This window comes from Oncorhynchus mykiss, chromosome 5 (genome assembly GCF_057628025.1).
Source record: "Oncorhynchus mykiss isolate SJ-2025 chromosome 5, ASM5762802v1, whole genome shotgun sequence".
NCBI lineage: Eukaryota > Metazoa > Chordata > Actinopteri > Salmoniformes > Salmonidae > Oncorhynchus > Oncorhynchus mykiss.
In genome coordinates, this window is record NC_143026.1 from 33284439 (window position 1) to 33310307 (window position 25869).

General features: G+C 42.6%; 2 protein-coding genes across 2 annotated transcripts in view; both read left to right on the forward strand.

The window, feature by feature from the left end:
• Positions 1-2079: 2079 nt before the first annotated feature.
• Positions 2080-5001, forward strand: LOC110523631 (boophilin-G2). Its single transcript, XM_021602498.3, has 6 exons — positions 2080-2249; positions 3252-3461; positions 3827-3991; positions 4376-4444; positions 4615-4693; positions 4831-5001. The coding sequence occupies exons 1-6, from the start codon at positions 2186-2188 to the stop codon at positions 4886-4888; spliced, it is 645 nt and encodes a 214-aa protein (XP_021458173.2). The 5' UTR covers positions 2080-2185; the 3' UTR covers positions 4889-5001.
• Positions 5002-11250: 6249 nt separating this feature from the next.
• The window catches only part of unm_sa41569 (un-named sa41569), a 51301-nt gene continuing 36682 nt past the window's right edge, over positions 11251-25869 (forward strand). Inside the window, exons 1-4 of the mRNA XM_090234540.1 lie at positions 11251-11605; positions 12594-12659; positions 12911-13041; positions 24874-24976. Coding sequence (XP_090090666.1) covers positions 11504-11605; positions 12594-12659; positions 12911-13041; positions 24874-24976 — 402 coding nt within the window. The 5' untranslated portion in view covers positions 11251-11503. The remainder of the gene's footprint in view (positions 11606-12593; positions 12660-12910; positions 13042-24873; positions 24977-25869) is intronic.

Here is a 25869-nt window from a genome sequence, read left to right on the forward strand (position 1 = left end):
TTTGGGCTGTGTTATTTGAAACTCAAATACTCAAATCCACAGAAAAAAATAACTAAAAAACACATGTATTTGAACTCAGCTTTGACTACCTGTATGGAGGCTTAATCACAATAGTGTAGTGGCTTCCTTTCCTAGTGTTCTGTGCTTCATCTGCAGTAATCTGAAAACAAAGGGTTAGAGATAGCAGTATTAGGGATTTCAGAAATGTGACATTTATTACCTTTCAGGATCTTTCATATCAGTGCAGATGAGGGGAAGCAGACAAACAGGAATCTCCTTTAGACCATTGAGACTAAGTATAGCATTGTTCAGCAATCTTATGCACTTCCTAAAATGATATAATAAGTAAACATAATAGCCTATTTATTGGCCCAATAAACCATTTGGATGGAGGAAACCAGGTTTAGCTTTCTGATTGTGTGTCTGTGCAATTTCCTCTTTGCTTCTGCATATCAGACTTGGCTGTTCATATGATGCTGATTCATTTTGGAAGACCCTATGAAATAGGAAGTAGATATGTCAGATATTATGTGATATATTATGTTTCTGTATCGAGAGAATGAAAAATAGAAAAGTATATTGTTTACTCACAGATGGGTTTTTGTTGAGTTGGTGCCACATCCCAAATGTATGATTAATAATATTTATTTGGCTGTGGCTATAAATAAATCTACTTCAAATCCATTCTTCTTATCCAATGAGTCAGGACCATGGGTTAAATTGAGAATTTTGAGGAGCCTGATTTAGAGGAGTTAAGGTAAGGGTTGATCCAAGGTTGAACAAAAGGCTAGGGTTATGCCAATATTAGGGTTAGGGTTGTAGATGAGGCTAGAATAAGGTTTGTACTGGGATGTGGATATGAAGCTAGGGTTAGGGTTGTGGTTGAGGGTTAGGGTTGAATCAGGATGTGGATATTAAGCTAGGGTTAGGGTTGTGGTTGAGGCCAGGGGCGGTCCTGGACATAAGTGACATAGACGGTCGCCTAGGGCCCCCGGCCGCCAGGGGACCCAACCACCAAAAAAATAATAATAACGTAAGAACTCAGTCAGGATCTCAACTTACTGTTGAGTGTTAGAATAGAATGCACAAGGTGCCATTTCAAAATGTGGTTGTACATTAGTAGTTTTCCTCTTATGTTTTTAGATTGGTAAAGTGGTCTACCCAGCTATCTAAACTTATAGAAATCATGGTCAAATTACTGCCCGGGCATGTGCCCAGGGGCCCTGACCTCGAAGGGGCCCCCATTGATTTTGTTAGTCACTCAGATATCATGTTAACATGGCATAAGTCATGGCAAAATGTGTAGAATTTCAGGAAATTTGCTTAAAAATGGCAAAAATGTTTCTCCATCTCATGTCAAAATGTGTAGAATTTCAGGAAATAATCTGTAAAACTACGAATGTTTCTCTCCGCACCATAGCAAAATGTCATGAAATTAGAAGAACAATTTTGAAATGTTCTCTCCGCCCCATGGCAAAATGTGTAGAATTACAGGAAATTATCATTTATTTATTTATTCTTGCCATCTAGAGGTGGGCCACTAAAATGTTTTGCAAAATCTCAACTAGGGCCCCCAAAAGGCTAGGGCTGGCCCTGGTTTAGTCTAGGGTTAGGGTTGTGGCTGAGGTTTAGGGTTGCACCAGGAGGTGGACATAAAGCTAAGTTTAGGGTTATGGCTAGGGTTACTGCTGTAAGTAAAATGTATTCCATTCTAGGGTTAGGATTAGTACTTTAATGCTTTTATCCTTCTTCTACTCTTTGACCCGAGGTGCAGTAGCTCAGCTCTGGGTAGCTCCGCTCTGGGTAGCTCCACTCAATGTAACGGACGTTTCTTTGAAGATAAAAGAAAGGTTACCATAAGGTCTTGTAGTTGGGGATATGTTTGCATTATTTATTAATTTATGTGTGTGAAATGCTTGATTACTCAACTACAATAAAAACATGAACACTGAAAAAGTTTGGCAAGATACTGCCAGTCATTTACCTATTTTATGACTGAAACTATGGGATCTGTGACCGAATGAGAGAGAAAGACACTCCTAGGTCATAAAAACCTAAGTGTTGATAAGGGCTACAAATAACGTTACATACCTGTGGACAGAAGCATATAGAACAGGATTTGAAAAGAAGTCAACCTCTTTCTGTTGGGGGGAATTTACGGTCTTGGCCTACCAGCGACACAATTATGGCAAATCCACTGTTGAATATATTTTTCCTAGGAGTTATGCTTCCTATAGCTTTGTCCATTGGTGAGTATATTCTATATTTCTTTACATTTCTGCATTCATTCAATGAACCCTTCTTTGCTTTATCACCTTGCTTTAACTACAGCATGTGTGCTACTGTAAGAAGTACCTGCACTCCTACTTTGTCATAATTCCTTTATGCCAGTTATATCAAAGCAAAATCGAGTAACGCCAACATGGTTACTAAATCTAGGAGTGGAAATAATGTTTTGTTTTTTTCTCGGAAATGAATGACTGATGATATCATGTATTCCATCCCATCTTACATGTAAGGCTGGGTTTACATTGTGAATGGGGTCCTTTCTCAATATTATTCAGATGCATATTGACATTTTTTTGAGGTGTGTCGGAAATAAAGAAGAAAACACACAACTGAGATGGTTCAAACTAGATTGAGAATGCACTAGCAAATCATACATCCACACTGTTTTTACTGTTAAAGAACTCAGTCAAAACTGTCGAGAGAACATGGGCTGTCACTAGTCAGTTACTTCTTCGGTGTTGGGGAATTTACTCTGAAAATATAGTTTAAATTGTTAACAATTACTTCAAGCGATACTAAAGCTACCATTAAGAAAAACACAGCTTATTTAACTAAAGTGACTTAGAAAAAGTAGTTCTACATCCAAACTACTTTGTGAAAAATTATATCTAAATCTAAAATGTCATAGACTACAAATTGCAAGAAAAGATCACTCTGAAGTCAAATGTTAACAGAATGTGCAATTTAGACTATTAAAAACAAAAAGTGAGAATTAGGCACACAAAACGTGATTCAAGTGAGAATTAGGCATTGCATACTTCACCCATATTTTATTTTTGCTGAAAAATATGTGTAGTTCCAGTAATTCGCTACACCACTACATGGCAAAAAAAGTAATTAACTACTGAAAATTGCAACTTGAATTTATTTAAACTAACACCAAGCTACTCCAAAATGTAATTAAATGACTAGTTGACCTAAATGTAGCTCACTACTCCCCAACACTGATCTTCTTCTCTCAGAACCGTTTTGCAGTAGGAAGATGGACGAGGGAAAGCCAGCGGAGGGAAAGGAAGATCTCACTAAACTGCAGTATTACTACGATGAGGGGGCAGGCATCTGCTTTCCTTTCATCTACAAAGGACTGGAAGGGAATGAGAACCGCTTCAACACAGACAGGACGTGCATGGAGGCCTGCTCTGCCAAGTTTGACGAGCTCTACCCAGCTGCAGGTAGGCTGCTACAGAGAGTGGGGAGAGAGAGTGGCTGCTGTATGGTGGCCATTTTTTTAGGTGTAGATTCAAAGAGGACTAACAAACAGGAAGTCTATATGACAGATACAAACTGTACAGTGTTGCATTGGTGTATTGGATTTTATAATAATGGTTAGTGATTGATGAACTCATAATGGACAAGATATTGTCCAAACCATATAATAAGCAAATAGACATATCATACACAGCCATTCTATAATCAGATTATTATGCTACGCTACTCTCTCAAAATGATCCATCCATTTAAGGAAGAATTGTTGAGCTATTCATAGAAGTTCATCAAACCCATAATTTCCCCTCATATGTTCTCTCTGCTCTCTCAGGTGCAGTGTGTGACCTTCGATTAGACCATGGCAGTTGCTTTGCCATGTTGTTGATGTACTACTACAACGCAGTAGAGGGAACCTGCCGTATCTTCCACTACGGGGGCTGTCAGGGCAATGGCAACCGTTTCGAGACCAGAGAGCACTGTCAACAGACATGCATGGGTCAGTTCACTATCTATTTTTGTGATACCACTATTTCTTATCTCTCCCTCTACATCTGAGGTAATGATAATATGTACCCAAAGATAACAACACCCCATTTTCAATATAAAGAACATACATATTTCTCTTTCTCTCTACTGCCATATGGAAATGCATGTTTATGTATGAAATGTGTATGAAAATAGTCTGTAGACACTAAAGGGCATTTTAGACATTGAGGTGCAATTCCTCCTTACACTGCACAACAGACACTCAGCTGACTTCAACTGTCTTGACAGTTTTTCTTTAGTCCACTAGAGGTCCTTCCTCCACCACTTCATTACAACTACAGTATATTACTGATGCTTGTTCATCCTGTTCATGTGAGCTGTTCTTCTTCTGCAGCCAAAGGAGCCAGGGGTGGTGCTGCTGCAGAGCCAGGAGCTAACCCAGATGAGAGTTCCACTAATGCAGGTACATCAATACCTCTTGTGCCATTTTTGTAGAGTTGATTATCTAGAGTTTGAGATCATGTTGACCCTAACAAATTAGGTAGTATCTTGATGATTATCTTGGTAATGGACCTATATTGTCATTATGAAAGAGTTCTTTTTAACTGTCTGTTGTGTTTGCTCTTGTCTCAGGACTGATCGTGGGTATTTTAGGAGGAGTTGTGTTCACCGTGGCAGTGATCTCTGCTATTGTTCTCTTTGTTGTCCAAAGGTAGTAGGTATTCTTACAAAGTCAATACAGTAACCTTTTTTTAAGGAAAGGGATGAGAACAATATTTAAATGTCATGGTAATATCAATAAGTGTGTTACATTCTGACATTTTATAACATTCTTTTTCAAATTCACAGGAAAGGGACATCAAGCAAAGATGGGAGAGAGCAGGAACTACCTATTGAGATGTCCTAGAGATGTATTACCCTCGACACCATTTTCAAATTCCTTTTTTGTTTAGGATTTCTTTTACATTTGTTAGGAATTAAAATGTTGTACTCTATTTAGGTTGAATAAAAAATGAAAATATATGCCATGCTTTATCTATATATATATATATATATATATATATATATATATATATATATATATATATATTTTTTTTTTTTTACTGTGGAATGTTTTTGACATTGGATAGACATGGCTAAACACTATCTCCCTTGTATTTGCTGTTGACATAGTTAGTACAGTAGGTAATGAACATTAACCAACCTGTAAATAATACAAAACTGCAGGTTGAATGTTGTAACAGGACTGATCTGATCAACTCTGATCTGATCAAAAGCATTGATCAACTCTCAAACTGGCCTCAGACTTATATACTGTATATGTATATACTATCGGTCCAAAGTTTTAGAACACCTACTCATTCAAGGGTTTTTCTTTATTTTCACTATTTTCTACATTGCAGAATAATAGTGAAGACATCAAAACTATGAAATAACATATTGTAGTAACCAAAAAAGTGTTAAACAAATCAAAATATGTTTTACATGTGAGATTCTTCAAAATAGCCACCCTTTGCCTTGATGACAGCTTTGCACACTCTTGGCATTCTCTCAACCAGCTTCACCTGGAATGCTTTTCCAACAGTCTTGAAGAAGTTCCTACATATGTTGAGCACTTGTTGACTGCTTTTCCTTTGCTCTGTGATCCAACTCGTCCCAAGCCATCTCAATTGGGTTGAGGTTGGGTGATTGTGGAGGCCAGGTCATCTGATGCAGCACTCCATCACTCTCCTTCTTTGTCAAATAGCCCTTGCAAAGCCTGGAGGTGTGTTTTGGCAGGGCGACCGGGAGCATTCAACAAGGTAAGGTTGGGCAGGCTCGGTGCTCAAGAGCTCCAGTGCGCCTGCACGGTCCGGTCTATCCAGTGCACCAGCCCTCCGGTGGCAGCCCCCCGCACCAGGCTTCCTGTGCGTGTCCAGAGCCCAGTACTCCCTGTTCCTCCTCCCAGCACTCGCCCTGAGGTGCGTGTCCTCGGCCCAGTACCACCAGTGCCGGCACCACGCACCAGGCCTACAGTGTGCCTCGCCTGTCCAGAGCTGCTAGAGTCTCCCGCCTGTCCAGAGCTGCTAGAGTCTCCCGCCTGTCCAGAGCTGCTAGAGTCTCCCGCCTGTCCAGAGCTGCTAGAGTCTCCTGCCTGTCCAGAGCTGCTAGAGTCTCCCGCCTGTCCAGAGCTGCTAGAGTCTCCCGCCTGTCCAGAGCTGCTAGGGTCTCCCGCCTGTCCAGAGCTGCTAGAGTCTCCCTTCTGTCCAGAGCTACTAGAGTCTCCCGCCTGTCCAGAGCTGCTAGAGCCGCCAGTCTGCAAGGAGCCGCCAGAGCCACCAGTCAGCCAGGATCCGCCAGGATCCGCCAGAGCCGCCATTCAGCCAGGATCCGCCAGAGCTGCCAGTCAGCCAGGATCCGCCAGAGCCGCCAGTCAGCCAGCATCCGCCAGAGCCGCCATTCAGCCAGGATCCGCCAGAGCCGCCATTCAGCCAGGATCCGCCAGAACCGCCAGTCAGCCAGGATTCGCCAGAGCCGCCAGTCAGCCAGGGTCTGCCAGAGCCGCCAGTCAACCAGGATCCGCCAGAGCCGCCATTCAGCCAGGATCCGCCAGAGCCGCCAGTCAACCAGGATCTGCCAGAGTTGTCAGCCAGTCCGGAGCTGCCCTTCAGCCCGGAGCTGCCCTTCAGTCCAGAGCTGCCCTTCAGTCCTGAGCTGCCCCTCAGTCCTGAACTGCCCCTCAGTCCGGAGCTGCCCCTCAGTCCAGTGGGGCCATTTAGTAGGGTTGCCAATACTAGGTCGGTGGCGACGGTCGCCGTTCCTAGGATGCCACAAAAGCGGACTAAGACTATGGTGGAGTGGGGTCCACGTCCCGCGCCTGTGCCGCCACCGTGGACAGACGCCCACCCAGACCCTCCCCTATAGGTTTAGGTGTGCGGCCGGGAGTCCGCACCTTTGGGGGGGGGGGATTTAAGTGACATGGGGGATTTATGTGTTTCTGTCTTGTCTAGGGGTTTGTATGTTTATGGGGCTGTTTCCGGTCAATTGTACAGTGCCTTGCGAAAGTATTCGGCCCCCTTGAACTTTGCGACCTTTTGCCACATTTCAGGCTTCAAACATAAAGATATAAAACTGTATTTTTTTGTGAAGAATCAACAACAAGTGGGACACAATCATGAAGTGGAACGACATTTACTGGATATTTCAAACTTTTTTAACAAATCAAAAACTGAAAAATTGGGCGTGCCAGTTGAGGATGCCTGGTCATTCTTTAAAAGTAACTTCCTCACCATTTTAGATAAGCATGCTCCGTTCTAAAAATGCAGAACTAAGAACAGATATAGCCCTTGGTTCACTCCAGACCTGACTGCCCTCGACCAGCACAAAAACATCCTGTGGCGGACTGTAATAGCATTGAATAGTCCCCGCGATATGCAACTGTTCAGGGAAGTCAGGAACCAATACACGCAGTCAGTCAGGAAAGCAAAGGCCAGCTTCTTCAGGCAGACATTTGCATCCTGTAGCTCTAACTCCAAAAAGTTCTGGGACACTGTAAAGTCCATGGAGAACAAGAGCACCTCCTCCCAGATGCCCACTGCACTGAGGCTAGGTAACACGGTCACCACCGATAAATCCATGATTATCGAAAACTTCAACAAGCATTTCTCAACGGCTGGCCATGCCTTCCTCCTGGCTACTCCAACCTCGGCCATCGATAAAAGACAGTACTGTGCAGCCGTCTTCATCGACCTTGCCAAGGCTTTCGACTCTGTCAATCACCATATTCTTATCGGCAGACTCAGTAGCCTCGGTTTTCTAACGACTGACTTGCCTGGTTCACCAACTACTTTGCAGACAGAGTTCAGTGTGTCAAATCGGAGGGCATGCTGTCCGGTCCTCTGGCAGTCTCTATGGGGGTGCCACAGGGTTCAATTCTCGGGCCGACTCTTTTCTCTGTATATATCAATGATGTTGCTCTTGCTGCGGGCGATTCCCTGATCCACCTCTACGCAGACGACACCATTCTGTATACTTCCGGCCCGTCCATGGACACTGTGCTATCTAACCTCCAAACGAGCTTCAATGCCATACAACACTCCTTCCGTGGCCTCCAACTGCTCTTAAACGCTAGTAAAACCAAATGCATGCTTTTCAACCGTTCGCTGCCTGCACCCGCGCGCCCGACTAGCATCACCACCTTTGATGGTTCCGAACTAGAATATGTGGACATCTATAAGTACCTAGGTGTCTGGCTAGACTGTAAACTCTCCTTCCAGACTCATATCAAACATCTCCAATCTAAAATCAAATCTAGAGTCGGCTTTCTATTCCGCAACAAAGCCTCCTTCACTCACGCCGCCAAACTTACCCTACTAAAACTGACTATCCTACCGATCCTCGACTTCGGCGATGTCATCTACAAAATAGCTTCCAATACTCTACTCAGCAAACTGGATGCAGTTTATCACAGTGCCATCCGTTTTGTTACTAAAGCACCTTATACCACCCACCACTGCGCCCTGTATGCTCTAGTCGGCTGGCCCTCGCTACATATTCATCGCCAGACCCACTGGCTCCAGGTCATCTACAAGTCCATGCTAGGTAAAGCTTTGCCTTATCTCAGTTCACTGGTCACGATGGCAACACCCACCCGTAGCACACGTTTCAGCAGGTGTATCTCACTGATCATCCCTAAAGCCAACACCTCATTTGGCCGCCTTTCATTCCAGTTCTCTGCTGCCTGTGACTGGAACGAATTGCGAAAATCGCTGAAGTTGGAGACTTTTATCTCCCTCGCCAACTTCAAACATCTGCTATCTGAGCAGCTAACCGATCGCTGCAGCTGTACATAGTCTATCGGTAAATAACCCACCCAATTTTACCTACCTCATCCCCATACTGTTTCTATTTATTTACTTTTCTGCTCTTTTGCACACCAATATCTCTACCTGTACATGACCATCTGATCATTTATCACTCCAGTGTTAATCTGTAAAATTGTAATTATTCGCCTACCTCCTCATGCCTTTTGCACACAATGTATATAGACTTTGTTTCTATTTTTTTTTCTACTGTGTTATTGACTTGTTAATTGTTTACTCCATGTGTAACTCTGTGTTGTCTGTTCACACTGCTATGCTTTTTCTTGGCCAGGTCGCAGTTGCAAATGAGAACTTGTTCTCAACTAGCCTACCTGGTTAAATAAAGGTGAAATAAAAAAATAAAAATAAGAGGCAGCTGTCTATCGTTGTCTCTGATTGGGAACCATATTTAGGCAGTCATATTCTTTGGGTATTTTGTGGGTGATTGTTTCCTGTGTCAGTGTTTGTGCCACACGGGACTGTTTCGTTGCCAGTTCACTTTCTTATTTTGAAATTGTGTTCATGTTTAGTTTTTCTTATTAAAAACCATGGACACCTACCACCCTGCGTATTGTTCCGATCCTTGTTTCACCTCTTCTGAGGAAGAGGAGGAAATCTGCCGTGACAAGCTTTTGTGTATATCTGAAGCAGAAGGGGGTTAAAAGCCATGGTAAATTAAAATCACATCAAATCAAATTGTATTTGTCACATGCGTCAAATACAGCAGGTGTAGACCTGACAGTGAAATGCTTACTTACAAGCCCTCAACCAACAATGCAATTAAGACATCATGGGAAAATCAAAAGAAATCAGCCAAGACCTCAGAAAAAAAAGTGTAGACCTCCACAAGTCTGGTTCATCCTTGGGAGCAATTTCCAAACACCTGAAGGTACCACGTTCATGTGTACAAACAATAGTACGCAAGTATAAACACCATGGGACCACCCAGCCGTCATACCACTCAGGAAGGAAACGCATTCTGTCTCCTAGAGATGAGCGTACTTTGCTGCAAAAAATGCAAATCAATCACAGAACAACGCAAACAACCTTATGAAGATGCTGGAGGAAACAGGTACAAAAGTATCTATATCCACAGTAAAATGAGTCCTATATCGACATAACCTGAAAGGCTGCTCAGCAAGGAAGAAGCCACTGCTCCAAAACCGCCATAAAAAAACAAGACTATGGTTTGCAACTGCACATGGGGACAAAGATCGTACTTTTTGGAGAAATTTGATGAAACAAAAATTGAACTGTTTGGCTATAATGACCATCATTATGTTAGGAGGAAAAAGGGGGAGGCTTGCAAGCCGAAGATCACCATCCCAACCGTGAAGCACGGGGGTGGCAGCATCATGTTGTGGGGTGCTTTGCTGCAAGAGGGACTGGTGCACTTCACAAAATAGATGGCATCATGAGGCAGGAAAATTATGTGGATATATTGAAGCAACATCTCAAGACATCAGTCAGGAAGTTAAATCTTGGTCGCAAATGGGTCTTCCAAATGGACAATGACCCCAAGCATACTTCCAAAGTTGTTGCAAAATGGCTTAAGGACAACACAGTCAAGGTTCTGGAGTGGCCATCACAAAGCCCTGACCTCAATCCTATAGAACATTTGTGGGCAGACCTGAAAAAGCGTGTGTGAGCAAGGAGGCCTACAAACCTGACTCTGTTACACCAGCTCTGTCAGGAGGAATGGGTCAAAATTCACCCAACTTATTGTGGGAAGCTTGTGGAAGGGTACCTGAAATGTTTGACCCAAGTTAAACAATTTACAGGCAATGCTACCAAATACTAATTGAGTGTATGTAAACTTCTGACCCATTTGGGAATGTGATGAAAGAAGTAAAAGGTTAAATTCTCTCCTATTATTCTGATGTTTCACATTCTTAAAATAAAGTGTTGATCCTAACTGACCTAAGACAGGGAATTTTTACTAGGATTAAATGTCAGGAATTGTGAAAAACAGAGTTTAAATGTATTTGGCTAAGGTGCATGTAAACTTCTGACTTCAACCGTACATGGTTCATTCTGCGTCAGTCGATAATTTCACTGCTTTGCCCTTAGTAACGTGCACAGGATGGTAATTAGTAGTTACAAAATGGAGGTGACAGGCATTTTAGTCATATGAGAGAATAGAGATTTTATATAATGTTGTTTGTTATGTAATGGTGTAAGCAGCGTTGGTCATACATGAATATCATCATGAAAGATATCCAGATATTCTAACATGTTATCTCTACTGCCTTGCAGTATGGTATCGCATATAAACTACATGACTGCATTTGAGTAAATCTCTAACCTCTAAAAAAGAAAGAAGTCACATTTAATTCTGATGACTGACGCATGCCGAGCATGGGTGTGGAGAGGCAAGAGTTAACTTCTCCTCTCTAAGAAAGGGGAGGGGAGAGAGAACCCTTGCTTTGCACGCCTTTTAAATTCACTACTCCCCTGGGAATAGAGTAAACTCAGCTCACATACGCTGTGTGCGCTGCTGTCACAGTGTTTACATTTATTTTATTTTAATTACGGCACAACCTTGTCGTTTTTAGTATAGGTTGGATTTAAACGCCAGAAAAACAAGGAAGTCAATTGTTATTTTTTATCAAGCTTCAGTATTGTCCAGTACATATAATATTGCACCCACGTTTTATTGAATAGATACGATTTTGAAAGAAATGGAGGTGCTCCTCCACGAGGATTTGGCAGCTTTGTCAGATTTGGATGAACAAAGTTTGTTGGAATCCCTGAGTCAACGGTTCAGACAAGATCGCATCTATGTAAGTAACTTTACAAGTTCAGATTTATGTGCATGTGACTGCTGTGAAAAATATACAATTTGTTCCCCCATTACGAGGATATTTTGTATCTGACCAATGATTAAATGTTAACACTGATGCTGTTATGTTATTGTGATGAGACCATTACTTTGCTTCAGGTTATATCACTTTGACACTACAGTACAATCCCTGGACACGATCCCCCCCCCCCCCCCCCCCCCCCATGTTCTACCACGTCACCCATGTGTACACAGGACTCTGCACTCTGTAAAAATCCCTGTCATTTGATGTATTTTAATCTGCAACAAATCCCAACCAATCAAATACCTCAACCCTTAACATACTGACAGAACAGCTAGATTATCTAAATCTGTTTCAATGTATTTTATTACTTGACACGGCAGTAAACTCAACAGTGTTGAAGGGTTGGGATCGATGACTAACACAAATAGGCAGTCTAGTGGAGGCTGCTGAAGGGAGGCTGCCTCATAATAATGGCCGGGAATTAAGTAAATGGAATGGTTTCAAACACACCATTCCAGACATTATTATGAGCCGTCCTCCCCTCAGCAGCCTCCACTGACGCAGTCGTATATCAACATGCCATTTTATTTCATGTCATTGTTGGCTGACAGAACAAAGAACTTTGTGCTGTGACACGAGTGGTGTTTGTCTTTGAATGTACAGTACACATTATTGACCCGCCAGCTGTATGTTCTTAATGTCGTAGTTCAGCCACGACTCTGTGAAACATAAAATAGATTAGGATATAAATGATTAGGATATAAATGGCCTGATTTCTTTTAAGAGGTTTCCATTTTCAAGTAAGGAAAACAGGTTTACTCTGCTAATGTGTAAGGGAGGTTTCGTTAACAGTGGAGGCTAACAACCTGAGCTGACTTCAGTTTGAAAGGGAAACACTTGAAAACCTTGTCATTGATGGTAAACTCTTTCTCGCTCTCTTTCTTCCACTGCCTATCTCTACCAGACCTACATTGGGGACATCTTGGTGGCCATAAATCCATTTAAATACCTTCCTCTGTATGAGAAAGAGGTAAGTACTCCTACAAGACAAATTAGCATTCAGCTGTGCTGGCAGATTTAGTCCTAAAAGCTGCCCTAGCTGTCCAATGACTCCCTATGACCTGGAAAACACAGAAGTTCCACCAAGTCTTTTCAAAGGCTTTTACACTTAAGCTTGTCTTGTGGATTTAACCAACATAACTGACCAGTAATCTTTAGAAAAATCGACTAAACTGTTTGTAGACAGTGGCTTTAGAGATGTTCCTCCTTCTATCTGTTCAGGTATCAGAGAGCTATAAGTACCATGAGAAGACCAAGCTACCTCCTCACATATTTGCTGTGGCAGACAGGGCCTACCAGTCCATGCTGGGACGGTTGGCCACAGGACCCCGAAACCAATGCATTGTGATCAGGTGGGTCCATTAACAGTCTACAGTAGTACTTTACTGAGCCAAGCTGTACTGCACCAGCCTGTCACACATCCACTATAATAGTTGCTGGAAACATGTTATAAAGGATAATGTGAACCAAAAATATCCATGCCGACACAGTTTAGTTTGGGTTGGCACGATTGTGTCTAAACGATATATAAGGTTTCCTGAACACCACCCTAACAAATGGCAACAGACACCAGTGGCAGGTGTGTCTGCTTTGCTCAGGTCAGTGGTTATTTTTTCTCTCACATTGACATGCCACTCCCAGTACAGCAGCTGCTTAGCCTGTGTTTGTTGTGCCTGCAGACCAGCAGGCCCAGGCTTGAGTCATGTCAACATGACCTTGCTGCTCTACACTGTAGCAGTAAATGGGTCTTGTGTAGCCTCCTGATGAGAACACAGATGTCCTTGTCTGCCTCTGGTGACCTTCATTTAGCGTGAAACATGGAACCCTTTAATTGCAGAGGGAAGAAAAACATACTTCTGGCCATGTAGTGTATGTTGACTCTTGCTCGTCGAACATCTCATTCCAAAATCATGGGCATTAATATGGACTCTTCTGGGAAGGATACCTAGTCAGTTGTGCAACTGAATGCATTCAAATATCTTCCGCATTTAACCAACCCTTCTGAATCAGAGAGGTGCGGCCTTAATTTACATACACATCAGGGGCAGAACGACAGATTGTTACATTATTGTATGCTGTAGCATTAATATTTCCCTTCACTGGAACTAAGGGGCCTGTCCTGAACCATGAAAAACAGCCCCAGACCAGTATTCCTCCTCCACCAAACTTTCCAGTTGGCACTATGCATTTGGGCAGGTATCGTTCTCCTGGCATCCGCCAAACCCAGATTGGTCTGTCGGAGTACCAGATGGTGAAGCGTGATTCATCCCTCCAGAGAATGGGCTTCAAACTGCTCCAGAGTCCAATGGTGGGGAGCTTTACACAACTCCAGCTGCCGCTTGGTGATCTTAGGCTTTTGTGCGGCTGCTTGGCCATGGAAACCCATTTCATGAAGATCCCGACAAACAGTTATTGTGCTGATGTTACTTCCAGAGGCATTTTGGAACTCTGTAGTGAGTGTCGCGACAGAAGATTTTTACGAGCTGTACACTTCGGCACTCGGCAGTCCCGTTCTGTGAGCTTGTGTGGCCTACCACTTCGCGGCTGAATAGTTGTTGCTCCTAGAGATTTCCACATCACAATAGGGATGCAATGGTACAGTGGGCCCACGATTCGGTATGTATCACGGTTTGTGGGCCACGGTAACGGTACAGTTTCGGGTGTCTTTATATTTAAGAAAAAAATCAAAACATCATCCTTTAAACAATGAACTTTTTATTTTGCCTGTAGACAACTAAACTTTCCATTATGAAAAATGTCAGCACTAGGCCTGGTTTCTGTCTCTACTGTAGGTAATCAAGGGGAGAAAAACATTCCAATTAAAAGTGCTTCTTAGCTTTGACGACCTGACCTGTAGGTGCTTTGCCTTGTATGAGGAGACCACCTCCTCAATCATTTTGGAAAAGGGCTTGGTCTGTTCCTCTGCTTTGAAAATCTCCCCAAATAACTCTAAATAAATACATTAAAAGAGCCTGTCACTTGAATATCGTAGCACTCTCTCGCTGTCTCTCTTTCTCTCCATCAAATTGCATCTAAAATGGTTCCAGATTGATGTATAGCCCTATATATAAATGTTCTAGCCTACCTCTTTTCAGGTAATACATTCAATGCAGTATTTAGCTTATATTTAGCTAATTAATGATGGGTTATGCATAATAATCTTCTAATTTTAGCCTCTGTCTTTTACGCAGTAGGCACGCACCTGGGCTCCACTGGCCGCTCTCCTTAAATGCTCCTCGGCTCTTGGAGTCCCATGCAGGAAAAGCTAGACTACATTCACTTGCTGGACATAATGTTTTTTTTAATAATTTCTTATACCAATAGACTATTCGAAGAGGGAGGCAAGCTCTTGTTTGCTAAATGTTAAATACAGCAGCCAATAGAACTCACAGGTAGTATGAAAGAGTGAACGCGCAATGACGGTAGGCTTAAGGTATTTTATTCAAACCCATAACCATTCAATCTTCGTGAAGAGAAGTCAAAGCCTTCTGCATCTATTAGTGAAGACAACAGAACTTATTTCATTTAACTGTTGAAGGCATGAAGCAACAATGGAGAGAGAGGTAGGCTAATAACATTAGGGGAAATATTATGAAAGGTGTATATATGCGTCAGCATACTAATTATACAAATAGGCCCTATTATATTTTCAAAATCGCTAGCCTGTACTTGTAACTTTGAAGGCCGCATGTGCTGCACCAGAATCACATGTTCTCTTCTGCTTTATCATGGTTTGAACGATGTGCGTAATTCACTTTTATTGAATTTATTTACCCAAGAGAACATATACTGTAGCTAGCTACATCTATGGGCTTTAATGTTTTTCTGTCATGTGTAATGTGCAGTAGCCTATATCATATATGTATTGGATAAAGGCACAATCATTTGGCCTTTTTTGGGCTTGGGCTCCATAAATTTATTTTAATGTAGGACTCATAACGTATATAATATATGGCTCATGTGGCATCAGGCTTGAATTTTCGATCAAAGCTCTAATCAAATCCCTATTTATATGGTTTATAATGCTTTTGAATGAAACATCCGGTTTTGGCGGGAAATACAGGGTTACCTGGGAGAAAATGTATTTATTCTTTGGATGGAACATTTGTGAAAATATTCAACCCTAGTAAGACCATTCTACTGCCACTGTTTCTCTATGGAGACTGCATGGCTGCGTTTCTCGATTTTATACACCTACCAGCAACGGGTGTGGCTGAAATGGCTGAATCCACAAATTTGAATGGGTGTCCACATACTTTTGTATCTATATTGTGTTTCTGTTATGTTCAAATTACATTTTATTTGGCAAATGCGCCGAATACAACAGGTGTAGACCTTGAAGTGAAATACTTACTTACAAGCCCTTAACCAACAATGCAGTTTTTAAGAAAATACAAGAAGAAAATACAAGAAAAAAAGTGATATGAGAATAACAAATCATTAAAGAGCAGCAGTAAAAAAAACAATACCGGGACTATATACAGGGGGTATCGGTCGATGTCGATGTGCGGGAGCACCGGTGTCAAGGTAATTGAGGTAATATGCACATATGCAGAAGTTTATTTACACATTTACATTTAAACTCAGTTTTTCACAATTCCTGACATTTAATCCTAGTAAAAATTCCCTGTCTTAGGTCAGTTAGGATCATCACTTTATTTTAAGAATGTGAAATGTCAGAGTAATAGTAGAGAGTGATTTATTTCAGCTTTTATTTCCTTCATCACATTCCCAGTGGGTTAGCAGTTTACATACACTCAATTGGGTAGCATTGCCTAAAACAATTTTAAGCTTGGGTAAAACGTTTCGGGTAGCCTTACACAAACTTCCCACAAAAAGTTGTGTGAATTTTGGCACATTTCCTCCTGACAGAGATGGTGTAACTGAGTCAGGTTTGTAGGCATTCTTGCTTTTTCAGTTCTGCCCACATATTTTCTATAGAATTGAGGTCAGGGCTTTGTAATGACCACTCCAATACCTTGACTTTGTTGTCCTTAAGCCATTTTGCCACAACTTTATGAAGTATGCTTGGGGTCATTGTCCATTTGAAAGACCCATTTGCAACCAAGCTTTAACTTCCTGACTGATGTCTTGAGATGTTGCTTCAATATATCCACATCATTTTTCTGCCTCATGATTCCATCTATTTTGTGACGTGCACCAGTCCCTCCTGCAGCAAAGCATCCCCACAACATGATGCTGCCACCCCCGTGCTTCACGGTTGGGATGGTGTTCTTCGGCTTGCAAGCCTCCCCCTTTGTCCTCCAAACATAAATGGTCATTATGGCCAAACAGTTCTATTTTTGTTTCATCAGACCAGAGGATATTTCTCCAAAAAGTATGACCTTTGTCCCCATGTGCAGTTGCAAACCATTGTCTGCCTTTTTTATGGCGGTTTTGGAGCAGTGGCTTCTTCCTTGCTGAGCGGCCTTTCAGGTTATGTGGATTTATAGGACTTGTTTTACAGTGAATATAGATAATTTTGTACCTGTTTCCTCCAGCATCTTCACAAGGTCCTATGCGGTTGTTCTGTGATTGATTTGCATTTTTTGCAGCAAAGTACGTTCATCTCTAGGAGACAGGAGGCATCTCCTTCCTGAGCGATATGACGGCTGGGTGGTCCCATGGTGTTTATACTTGCGTACTATTGTTTGTACATATTAACGTGGTACGTTCAGGCATTTGGAAATTGCTCCCAAGGATGAACCAGAGAGGCACTGAGTTTGAAGATAGGCCTTGAAATACATCCACAGGTACACCTCCAGTTGACTCAAATGATGTCAATCAGCCTATCAGAAGCTTCTAAAGCCATGACGTAATTTTCTGGAATTTTCCAAGCTTTTTAAAGGCACAGTCAATTTAGTGTTTAAACTTCTGACCCACTGGAATTGTGATACAGTGAAATAATCAGTCTGTAAACAATTGTTGGAAAAATTACTTGTGTTATGCACAAAGTAGATGTCCTAACCGACTTGCCAAAACTATAGTTTGTTAACAAGACATTTGTGGAGTGGTTGAAACACTTAGGTTGGAGTCATTAAAACTAGTTTATGTGAACTTCTGACTTTAACTGTAGGTAGAGTTATTAAAGTGACTATGCATAGATTATAGAGATTAGCAGTGGTGTAAAAGAGGGAGTGAGGGCAATGCAAATAGTCGGTTTTAGCTATTTGATTAGCTGTTCAGGAGTCTTATGGCTTGGGGGTAGACGCTGTTTAGAAGGCTCTTGGACCTAGACTTGGTGCTACGGTACCGCTTGCCATGCGGTAGCTGAGAGAACAGTCTATGACTAGGGTGGCTGGAGTCTTTGACAATTTTAGGGCCTTCTTCTGACACTGCCTGGTATAGAGGTCCTGGATGGCAGGAAGCTTGGCACCAGTGATATACTCGGCCATAGGCACTATCCTCTGTAGTGCCTAGTGTTCGGAGGCCGAGAAGTTGCCATACCAGACAGTGATGCAACCAGTCCTCTCGATGGTGCAGCTGTAGAACCTTTTGAGGATCTGAGGACCCATGCCAAATCTTTTCAGTCTCCTGAGGGGGAATAGGTTTTGTCGTGCCTGCTCCACGACTTTCTTGGGTGTGCTTGGACCATGTTAGTTTGTTGGCAATGTGGATGCCAAGGAACTTGAGGTCCTCAACCTGCTCCACTATAGCCTGTCGATGAGAATGGGGGCATGCTCGGTCCTCCTTTTCACAATCATGTCCTTTTGTCATGATCACTTTGAGGGAAAGGTTGTTGTCCTTGCACCAGACGGTCAGGTATTACTGTCAGAAAATACATTTCAAAATGCCCTCAGTGCATTTTCAATTCCAAATAATAGATGTAATTTTGGGGTGTTTTTTTATATACAGATGTTTAAAGAGTGATTTAAAATAAATAGTATTGGTCTCTCCTCCACCCTATCTCATCGTTGTCGATGATCAGGCCTACCACTATTGTGCCATCAGCAAACTTAATGATGGTGTTGGAGTTGTGCCTGGTCGTGCACTCATGAGTGAACAGGGAGCACAGGAGGGGACTGAGCACACACCCCTGAGGGGCAACCGTGTTGAGGATCAGCGTTGCGGATGTGTTGCTACCTACCCTTACTACCTGGGGGCGGCCCATCAGGAAGTCCATGATCCAGTTGCAGAGGGAGGTGTTTAGTCACAGGATCCTTAGCTTATTGATGAGCTTTGAGGGCACTATGGTGTTGAACGCTGAGCTGTAGTCAATGAATAGCATTCTCACATAGGTGTTCCTTTTGTCCAGGTGTGAAAGTGCAGTGTGGCGTACAATAGAGATTGCGACATTTGTGGATTTGTTGGGGCAGTATGCAAATTGGAGTGGGTTTAGGGTTTCTGGGATAATGCTGTTGATGTGAGCCATGACCAGCCTTTCAAAGCATTTCATGGCTACAGATGTGAGTGCTACGGGTTGGTAGTTATTTAGGCATGTTACGTTAGTGTTCTTGGGCACAGGGACTATGGTGGTCTGCTTGAAACATGTTGGTATTACAGACTCCGAAAGGGAGAGGTTGAAAATGACAGTGCAGACACTTGCCAGTTGGCCAGCGCATGCTCGGAGGACACGTCCTGGTAATCCGTCTGGCCCTGCAGCCTTGTGAATGTTGACCTGTTTAAAGGTCTTACTCACATCGGCTGCGGAGAGTGTGAACACACAGTCGTCCGGAACAGCATATATTCTCATGCGTGTTTTCGTGTTACTTACCTCGAAGCGAGCATAGAAGTTATTTAGCTCATCTGGAAGGCTCATATCACTGGGCAGCTCCCGGCTGTGCATCCCTTTGTTGTCTAATAGTTTGCAAGCCCTGCCACATCTGACCAGCGTTGGAGCCTGTGTAGTGCGATTCGATCTTAGTCCTGTATTGACGCTTTGCCTGTTTGATGGTTCGTCGGAGGGCATAGTGGGGTTTCTTATAAGCTTCCGGGTTAGAGTCCCGCTCCTTGGAAGCGGAAGCTCTACCCGTTAGCTCAGTGCGAATGTTGCATGTAATCCATTGCTTCTGGTTGGGATATGTACGTACAGTCACTTTGGGGACGACGTCATTGATGCACTTATTGATGAAGCCAGTGACTGATGTGGTGTGCTCTTCAATCCCATCGGAAGAATCCCGGAACATATTCCTGTCACTGCTAGCAAAACAGTCCTGTAGTTTAGCATCTGCTTCATCTGACCACGTTTTTTTATAGACCGAGTCAATGGTGCTTCCTGCTTTAATTTTTGCTTGTAAGCAGGAATCAGGAGGATAAAATATGGGTCAGATTTGCCAAATGGAGGGCAAGGGAGACCTTTGTGCACATCTCTGTGTGTGGAGTAAAGGTGGTCTAGAGTTTTTTTTTTTTTTTTTTCTCCTCTCCTCTGGTTGCACATTTAACATGCTGATAGAAAGGAGGTAAAACTGATTTAAGTTTCCCTGCATTAAAGTCCCCGGCCATTAGGAGCGCGGCCTCTGGTTGAGCATTTTCTTGTTTGCTTATGGCGTTTTACAGCTCATTGAGTGCGGTTTTAGTGCCAGCATCGCTCTGTGTTGGTATGTAGACAGCTACCAAAAATAATGGTATGTAGACAGCTACCAAAAATACAGATGAAATCTCTCTAGGTAGATAGTGTGGTCTACAGCTTATGCTCTACCTCAGGCGAGCAAAACCTTGAGACTTCCTTAGATATCGTGCACCAGCCGTTGTTTACAAATATACATAGTTCCCGCCCTGGGACTTACCAGAGGCTGCAGTTCTATCCTGCCAGTAGAGTGTATAACCTGCCAGCTGTATGATATTAATAGCCATCGTTCAGCCACAACTTGGTGAAACATAAGAAATTACAGTTTGTAATGTCTCGTTGGTAGGTTATACGTGCTTTCAGTTTGTCCCATTTATTAGCTAATATAGTATTAGTTAGCTAATAGTACGGATGGCAAAGGCAGATTAGCCACTCGTCGCCTGATCCTCACCCCTATCTCCTTCTGTGAAATCTCAGTTTCTTTCTCCAGCGAATGACGGGGATGAGGGCCTGTTCGGATGTTTGGAGTATATCCTTCCCGTCCGACTCATTAAAGAAAAGTTATTCGTCCAATTCGAGGTGATTAATTGCTGTTCTGATGTCCAGAACCTCTCTTCGGTCATAAGAGATGGTAGCAGCAACATTATGTACAAAATAAGTTACAAACAATTCGAAAAAACAAACAAAATAGCACAGTTGGTTCCGAGCCAATCAAACGTCAGCCATCCTTTCTGGCGCCATCTTTCATATCACTCTCCTTTTCTTTTTTTCTCTCTCCTTGAGCTCCTCATAACTCCTTCTCCTCAGAGGTCCTATGTGGTATCCTAGATTCCTGTAGTTGTCACAAAACAATCTCCTGGAAAATATTTTTGAGCAGATTTGGGATCCATAATTACAATAACACTATAGCAATGGAGCATGTTCAGATCACTGCAGCCTTCGGTATCAAGCTACAGAGGTTTCCACTACACTTATATGGATTGCTCCCTAAGGAATTAATTTACACTGGGTCTGCCCTGGCATAAACCTACAGTAAACTTGGTTAACATGAGGGAGGTTCTCCTCAATGTGTTTAGGAGTTTAACTGTAATGTAGCCCTTCAATCATTCTAGTGGAGGATATTTTGTACTGTAATTTGCGGATGTTTGCTCGCCACTGCTGCAGGCTACAGCGTCTCCCTGTTTTTTAAATGTAGGTGTAGGGATTTTAATACTGCAATTTCACTTAGTCATTTCCATGAAAGTGAAACGTATGCAACCTTCATGTTAATGTTTCATTAATGTTTGTCAAAAGCCACGTCTTATCCCTTTTCTCTAAGATAAAATGTTATTGAAATTGCAGAACTGGTACTGCAGACGTTTACAGGATATACACTGAGTGGACAGAACATTAGGAACACCTTTCTAATATTGAGTTGCACCCTCTTTTGCCGTCAGTACAGCCTCAATTTGTCGGGGCAAGGACTCTGCAAGGTGTCAAGCATTCCACAAGGACGCTGCAAGGTGTCAAGCATTCCACAAGGACGCTGCAAGGTGTCAAGCATTCCACAAGGACGCTGCAAGGTGTCAAGCATTCCACAAGGACGCTGCAAGGTGTCAAGCATTCCACAAGGACGCTGCAAGGTGTCAAGCATTCCACAAGGACGCTGCAAGGTGTCAAGCATTCCACAAGGACGCTGCAAGGTGTCAAGCATTCCACAAGGACGCTGCAAGGTGTCAAGCATTCCACAAGGACGCTGCAAGGTGTCAAGCATTCCACAAGGACGCTGCAAGGTGTCAAGCATTCCACAAGGACGCTGCAAGGTGTCAAGCATTCCACAAGGACGCTGCAAGGTGTCAAGCATTCCACAAGGACGCTGCAAGGTGTCAAGCATTCCACAAGGACGCTGCAAGGTGTCAAGCATTCCACAAGGACGCTGCAAGGTGTCAAGCATTCCACAAGGACGCTGCAAGGTGTCAAGCATTCCACAAGGACGCTGCAAGGTGTCAAGCATTCCACAAGGACGCTGCAAGGTGTCAAGCATTCCACAATACACACAGGTGGATTGTATTTGGATTGTATTTATCATCATTAGTCATTTAGGTCAACATTGGATCCTCACTGAACTTCTGGAGAGAGTTTGCTGCACTGAAAGTAAAGGGGCTGAATAATTTTGCACGCCCAATTTTTCAGTTTTTGATTTGTTAAAAAAGTTTGAAATATCCAATAAATGTCGTTCCACTTCATGATTGTGTCCCACTTGTTGTTGATTCTTCACAAAAAATACAGTTTTATATCTTTATGTTTGAAGCCTGAAATGTGGCAAAAGGTCGCAAGGGGGCCGATACTTTCGCAAGGCACTGTAGGTATAACCACACATTAGCATGTAAATAACACCTCTATTTTTAACAATGAGAAAGGGTCCGACAAAGGGAATGTATGTCTCATAGGTAATATATCTATTTTATAACATGGGTGTTGATCTCGCTTCATTGGAGGCCAATAAACATGCTAAAGAGTTGCAATGGAGTCTAGACTCTAAATGGGATAAGGAAGTAATTCATTCAACAGCCAGGCATTATCAGTTCTCCCAGGATTTTGAACTATGAATGTAGTTCTTGGGCTTGCAGTTGGGAAATGTAGAGAGTTCTGAAGCAAACATCATGCAGAAAGTCAAGACTGAGGTTATACTGGAAAAACAACCAGTGATGATGTCATGGAAACATGCCCAGCATTGAAATGAAAAAAGGTCTATCTAAACATCTATTAGTAAAATGCCATTTGCAATCAGAGCTTATCACAAATCCCTAGGCCATGCTTGGCTTTCTCCCCTTGGCAGGAAGCAGCATGGTGGCATCAACAGAGTGTAGACTACATACAGTGAAGGCACTATCAGCAGCACATGCACATTTGCAAGTCCTATTGCTCATGCAAAACCCTGCACTGGTTTTCAAGTACTACTCATGTGTACAGCTTATCAATTTGGTAGAGACATATCAAGCTCCTGCAATTTGGCTGCCAAATGTCTTTCTAATTCTTGGTCACTAGAAACCCGAAAAGGTAGGATGACGTTCTGAGCTGATATTGTAGTGATATTGTGTTATCTTTGCCAAATTTAATCTTAGTCACAGTGTTCAAAAGGTATATAGTGCCATCCACTAATATTGGCACACTTGGTAAATATGAGCAAAACGGGCTGTGAAGAAAATGTCTTTGCTGTTTGTCCTCTTGGTCTTTTCATTCAAAATATTCACAAAAATCTAACCTTTTAATTGAAGTGTAATGATTAAAATAAATGTGAAACGTTTTTGTGTGCCACAAATTCTTATGAGTAAAATCTAACTGAAGTATATTCCCATTCATATTTTAAGCTCACCTGAGTGATTAGGAACACTTAAGTGGTAAGCCATGACTTCCTGTTTCACTGGGGTATAAATATGAGGTGCGACAGGCCAAGTTCCGATAGTCATCCATCACTATGGGAAAGACCCGAGAATGATGTGCGACAAAAGGTTGTTGAGCTGCACAAATCAGGAAATGGCTATAAGAAAATGTCTCAACGGTTGAAAATGCCCATTTCCAATATTGGGGCAATAATTAAGAAGTTTTTAAAGCAACTGGAGATGTTAACAATCGGCCAGGAAGAGGACGTGTGTCTATATTGACCCCACGCACAGTGAAGACGATGGTTAGAGTGGCCAAAAAATCTCCAAGGATCACAGCTGGAGAATTGCAGACGTTAGTTGGGTGTTGGGGTCAGAAAGTCTCCAAAACTACGATTAGACGACGTCTACATAACCGCAAGTTGTTTGGGAGGGTTGCAATAAAAAAAGCCTATGCTGTCATCAAACAACAAACTCAAGTGTTTACAGTTTGCCAAATGTTACTGGAACTTTCAATGGGACCGGATTCTATGGTCAGATGAGGACAAAATAGAGCTTTTTGGAAACAAACACCAGAGGTGGGTTTGGCATAGACAGAGACATATCCATGCAGAAAATGACCACATCCTCACTGTGAAGTATGGTGGTGGATCTTTGTTGTAGGCCTGTATTTCTTCCAAAGGACCTAGACAACTTGTTAGGATACATGGTATCATGGACTCTATCAAGTACCAGCAGATATTAAATCAAAACCTGACTGCCTCTGCTAGGAAGTTTAAACTGGGCCGTGGTTGGATCTTCCAGCAGGACAATGATCCAAAGCACACCTCAAATCAACACACATTGTTCACTGACCACAGAACCAAGGTTTTGCCATGCCATCTCAGTCCCCTGACCTAAACCCCATAGAAAACCTGTGGGATGAGCTGAAGAGGAGGGTCCACAAGCGGGAAATCTCAGAATTTGAAGGCTCTGGAGAGATTCTGTATAGAGGAATGGTATCAGATTCCTAGCCATGTGTTCTCCAACCTCATTACTCATTATACGAGAAGGCTCAGAGATGTTAATTATGTTAAACAATAATATAAAAAAATCACTGCCCGTTTTGCTCATATTTACCAAGCATGCCAATATTAGTGGTGCGCTCTGTATCTTCGTAGTCTGTGTATGATGGCAATACACTGCTTTTTTTCCCCCTTTATATTTGAGAAATTGATCATGTCTATCTATATTCAATGTCATACTACAGACGTACTACGTAACTCAAATGATACACTGCCAGTTATTTCTAATGGAGTCTTTTACCGTAACCGTAGTGGGGAGAGTGGAGCAGGAAAGACGGAGAGCACCAAGCTGCTGCTCAGACAGATCATGGAGCTGTGCAGAGCCAACTCTCAGCTGGAGCAACAGATATTACAGGTAAGACCTCAATACTACCCCAATATATGTCAAGAAAGACATTTGTAATTCTCTTATCTAATGCTAACACGGAGCAACATATATTGCCAGTAAGCTAGAGCTCTATTACATCTATAATAATGCTCACTTACACTGAGTATAGCAAACATTAGGAACAACTTCCTAATATTGAGCCAGGGATGCTGTTGTCTTCAATGCTTCCCACAGTTGTGTCAAGTTGGCTGGATGTCCTTTGGGTGGTGGACCCTACTTGATACACACGGGAAACTATATTTAGTGTGAAAAACCCAGCAGCGTTGCAGTTCTTGACACAAACCGTTGCGCCTGGCACCTACTATCATACCCTGTTCAATGGCACTTAAATATTTTGTCTTGCCAATTCATCCTCTGAATGGCACACTTACACAATCCATGTCTCAAGGCTTTTTAACCTGTCTCCTTCCCTTCATCTACACAGATTTAAAGTGGATTTAGCAAGTGACTTCAATAAGGGATCATAGCTTTTACCTGGATTCACCTGATCATTCTATGCCTGTGCCCAAGAACACTAAGATAACCTGCCTAAATGACTACCGTCCCGTAGCACTCACGTCTGTAGCCATGAAGTGCTTTGAAAAGCTGGTCATGGCTCACATTAACACCATTATCCCAGAAACCCTAGACCCACTCCAATTTGCATACCGACCCAACCGATGCACAGATGATGCGATCTCTATTGCACTCCACACATCCCTTTCCCACCTGGACAAAAGGAACTCCTATGTGAGAATGCTATTCATTGACTACAGCTCAGCGTTCAACACCATAGTGCCCTCAAAGCTCATCAATAAGCTAAGGATCCTGTGACTAAACACCTCCCTCTGCAACTGGATCATGGACTTCCTGATGGGCCG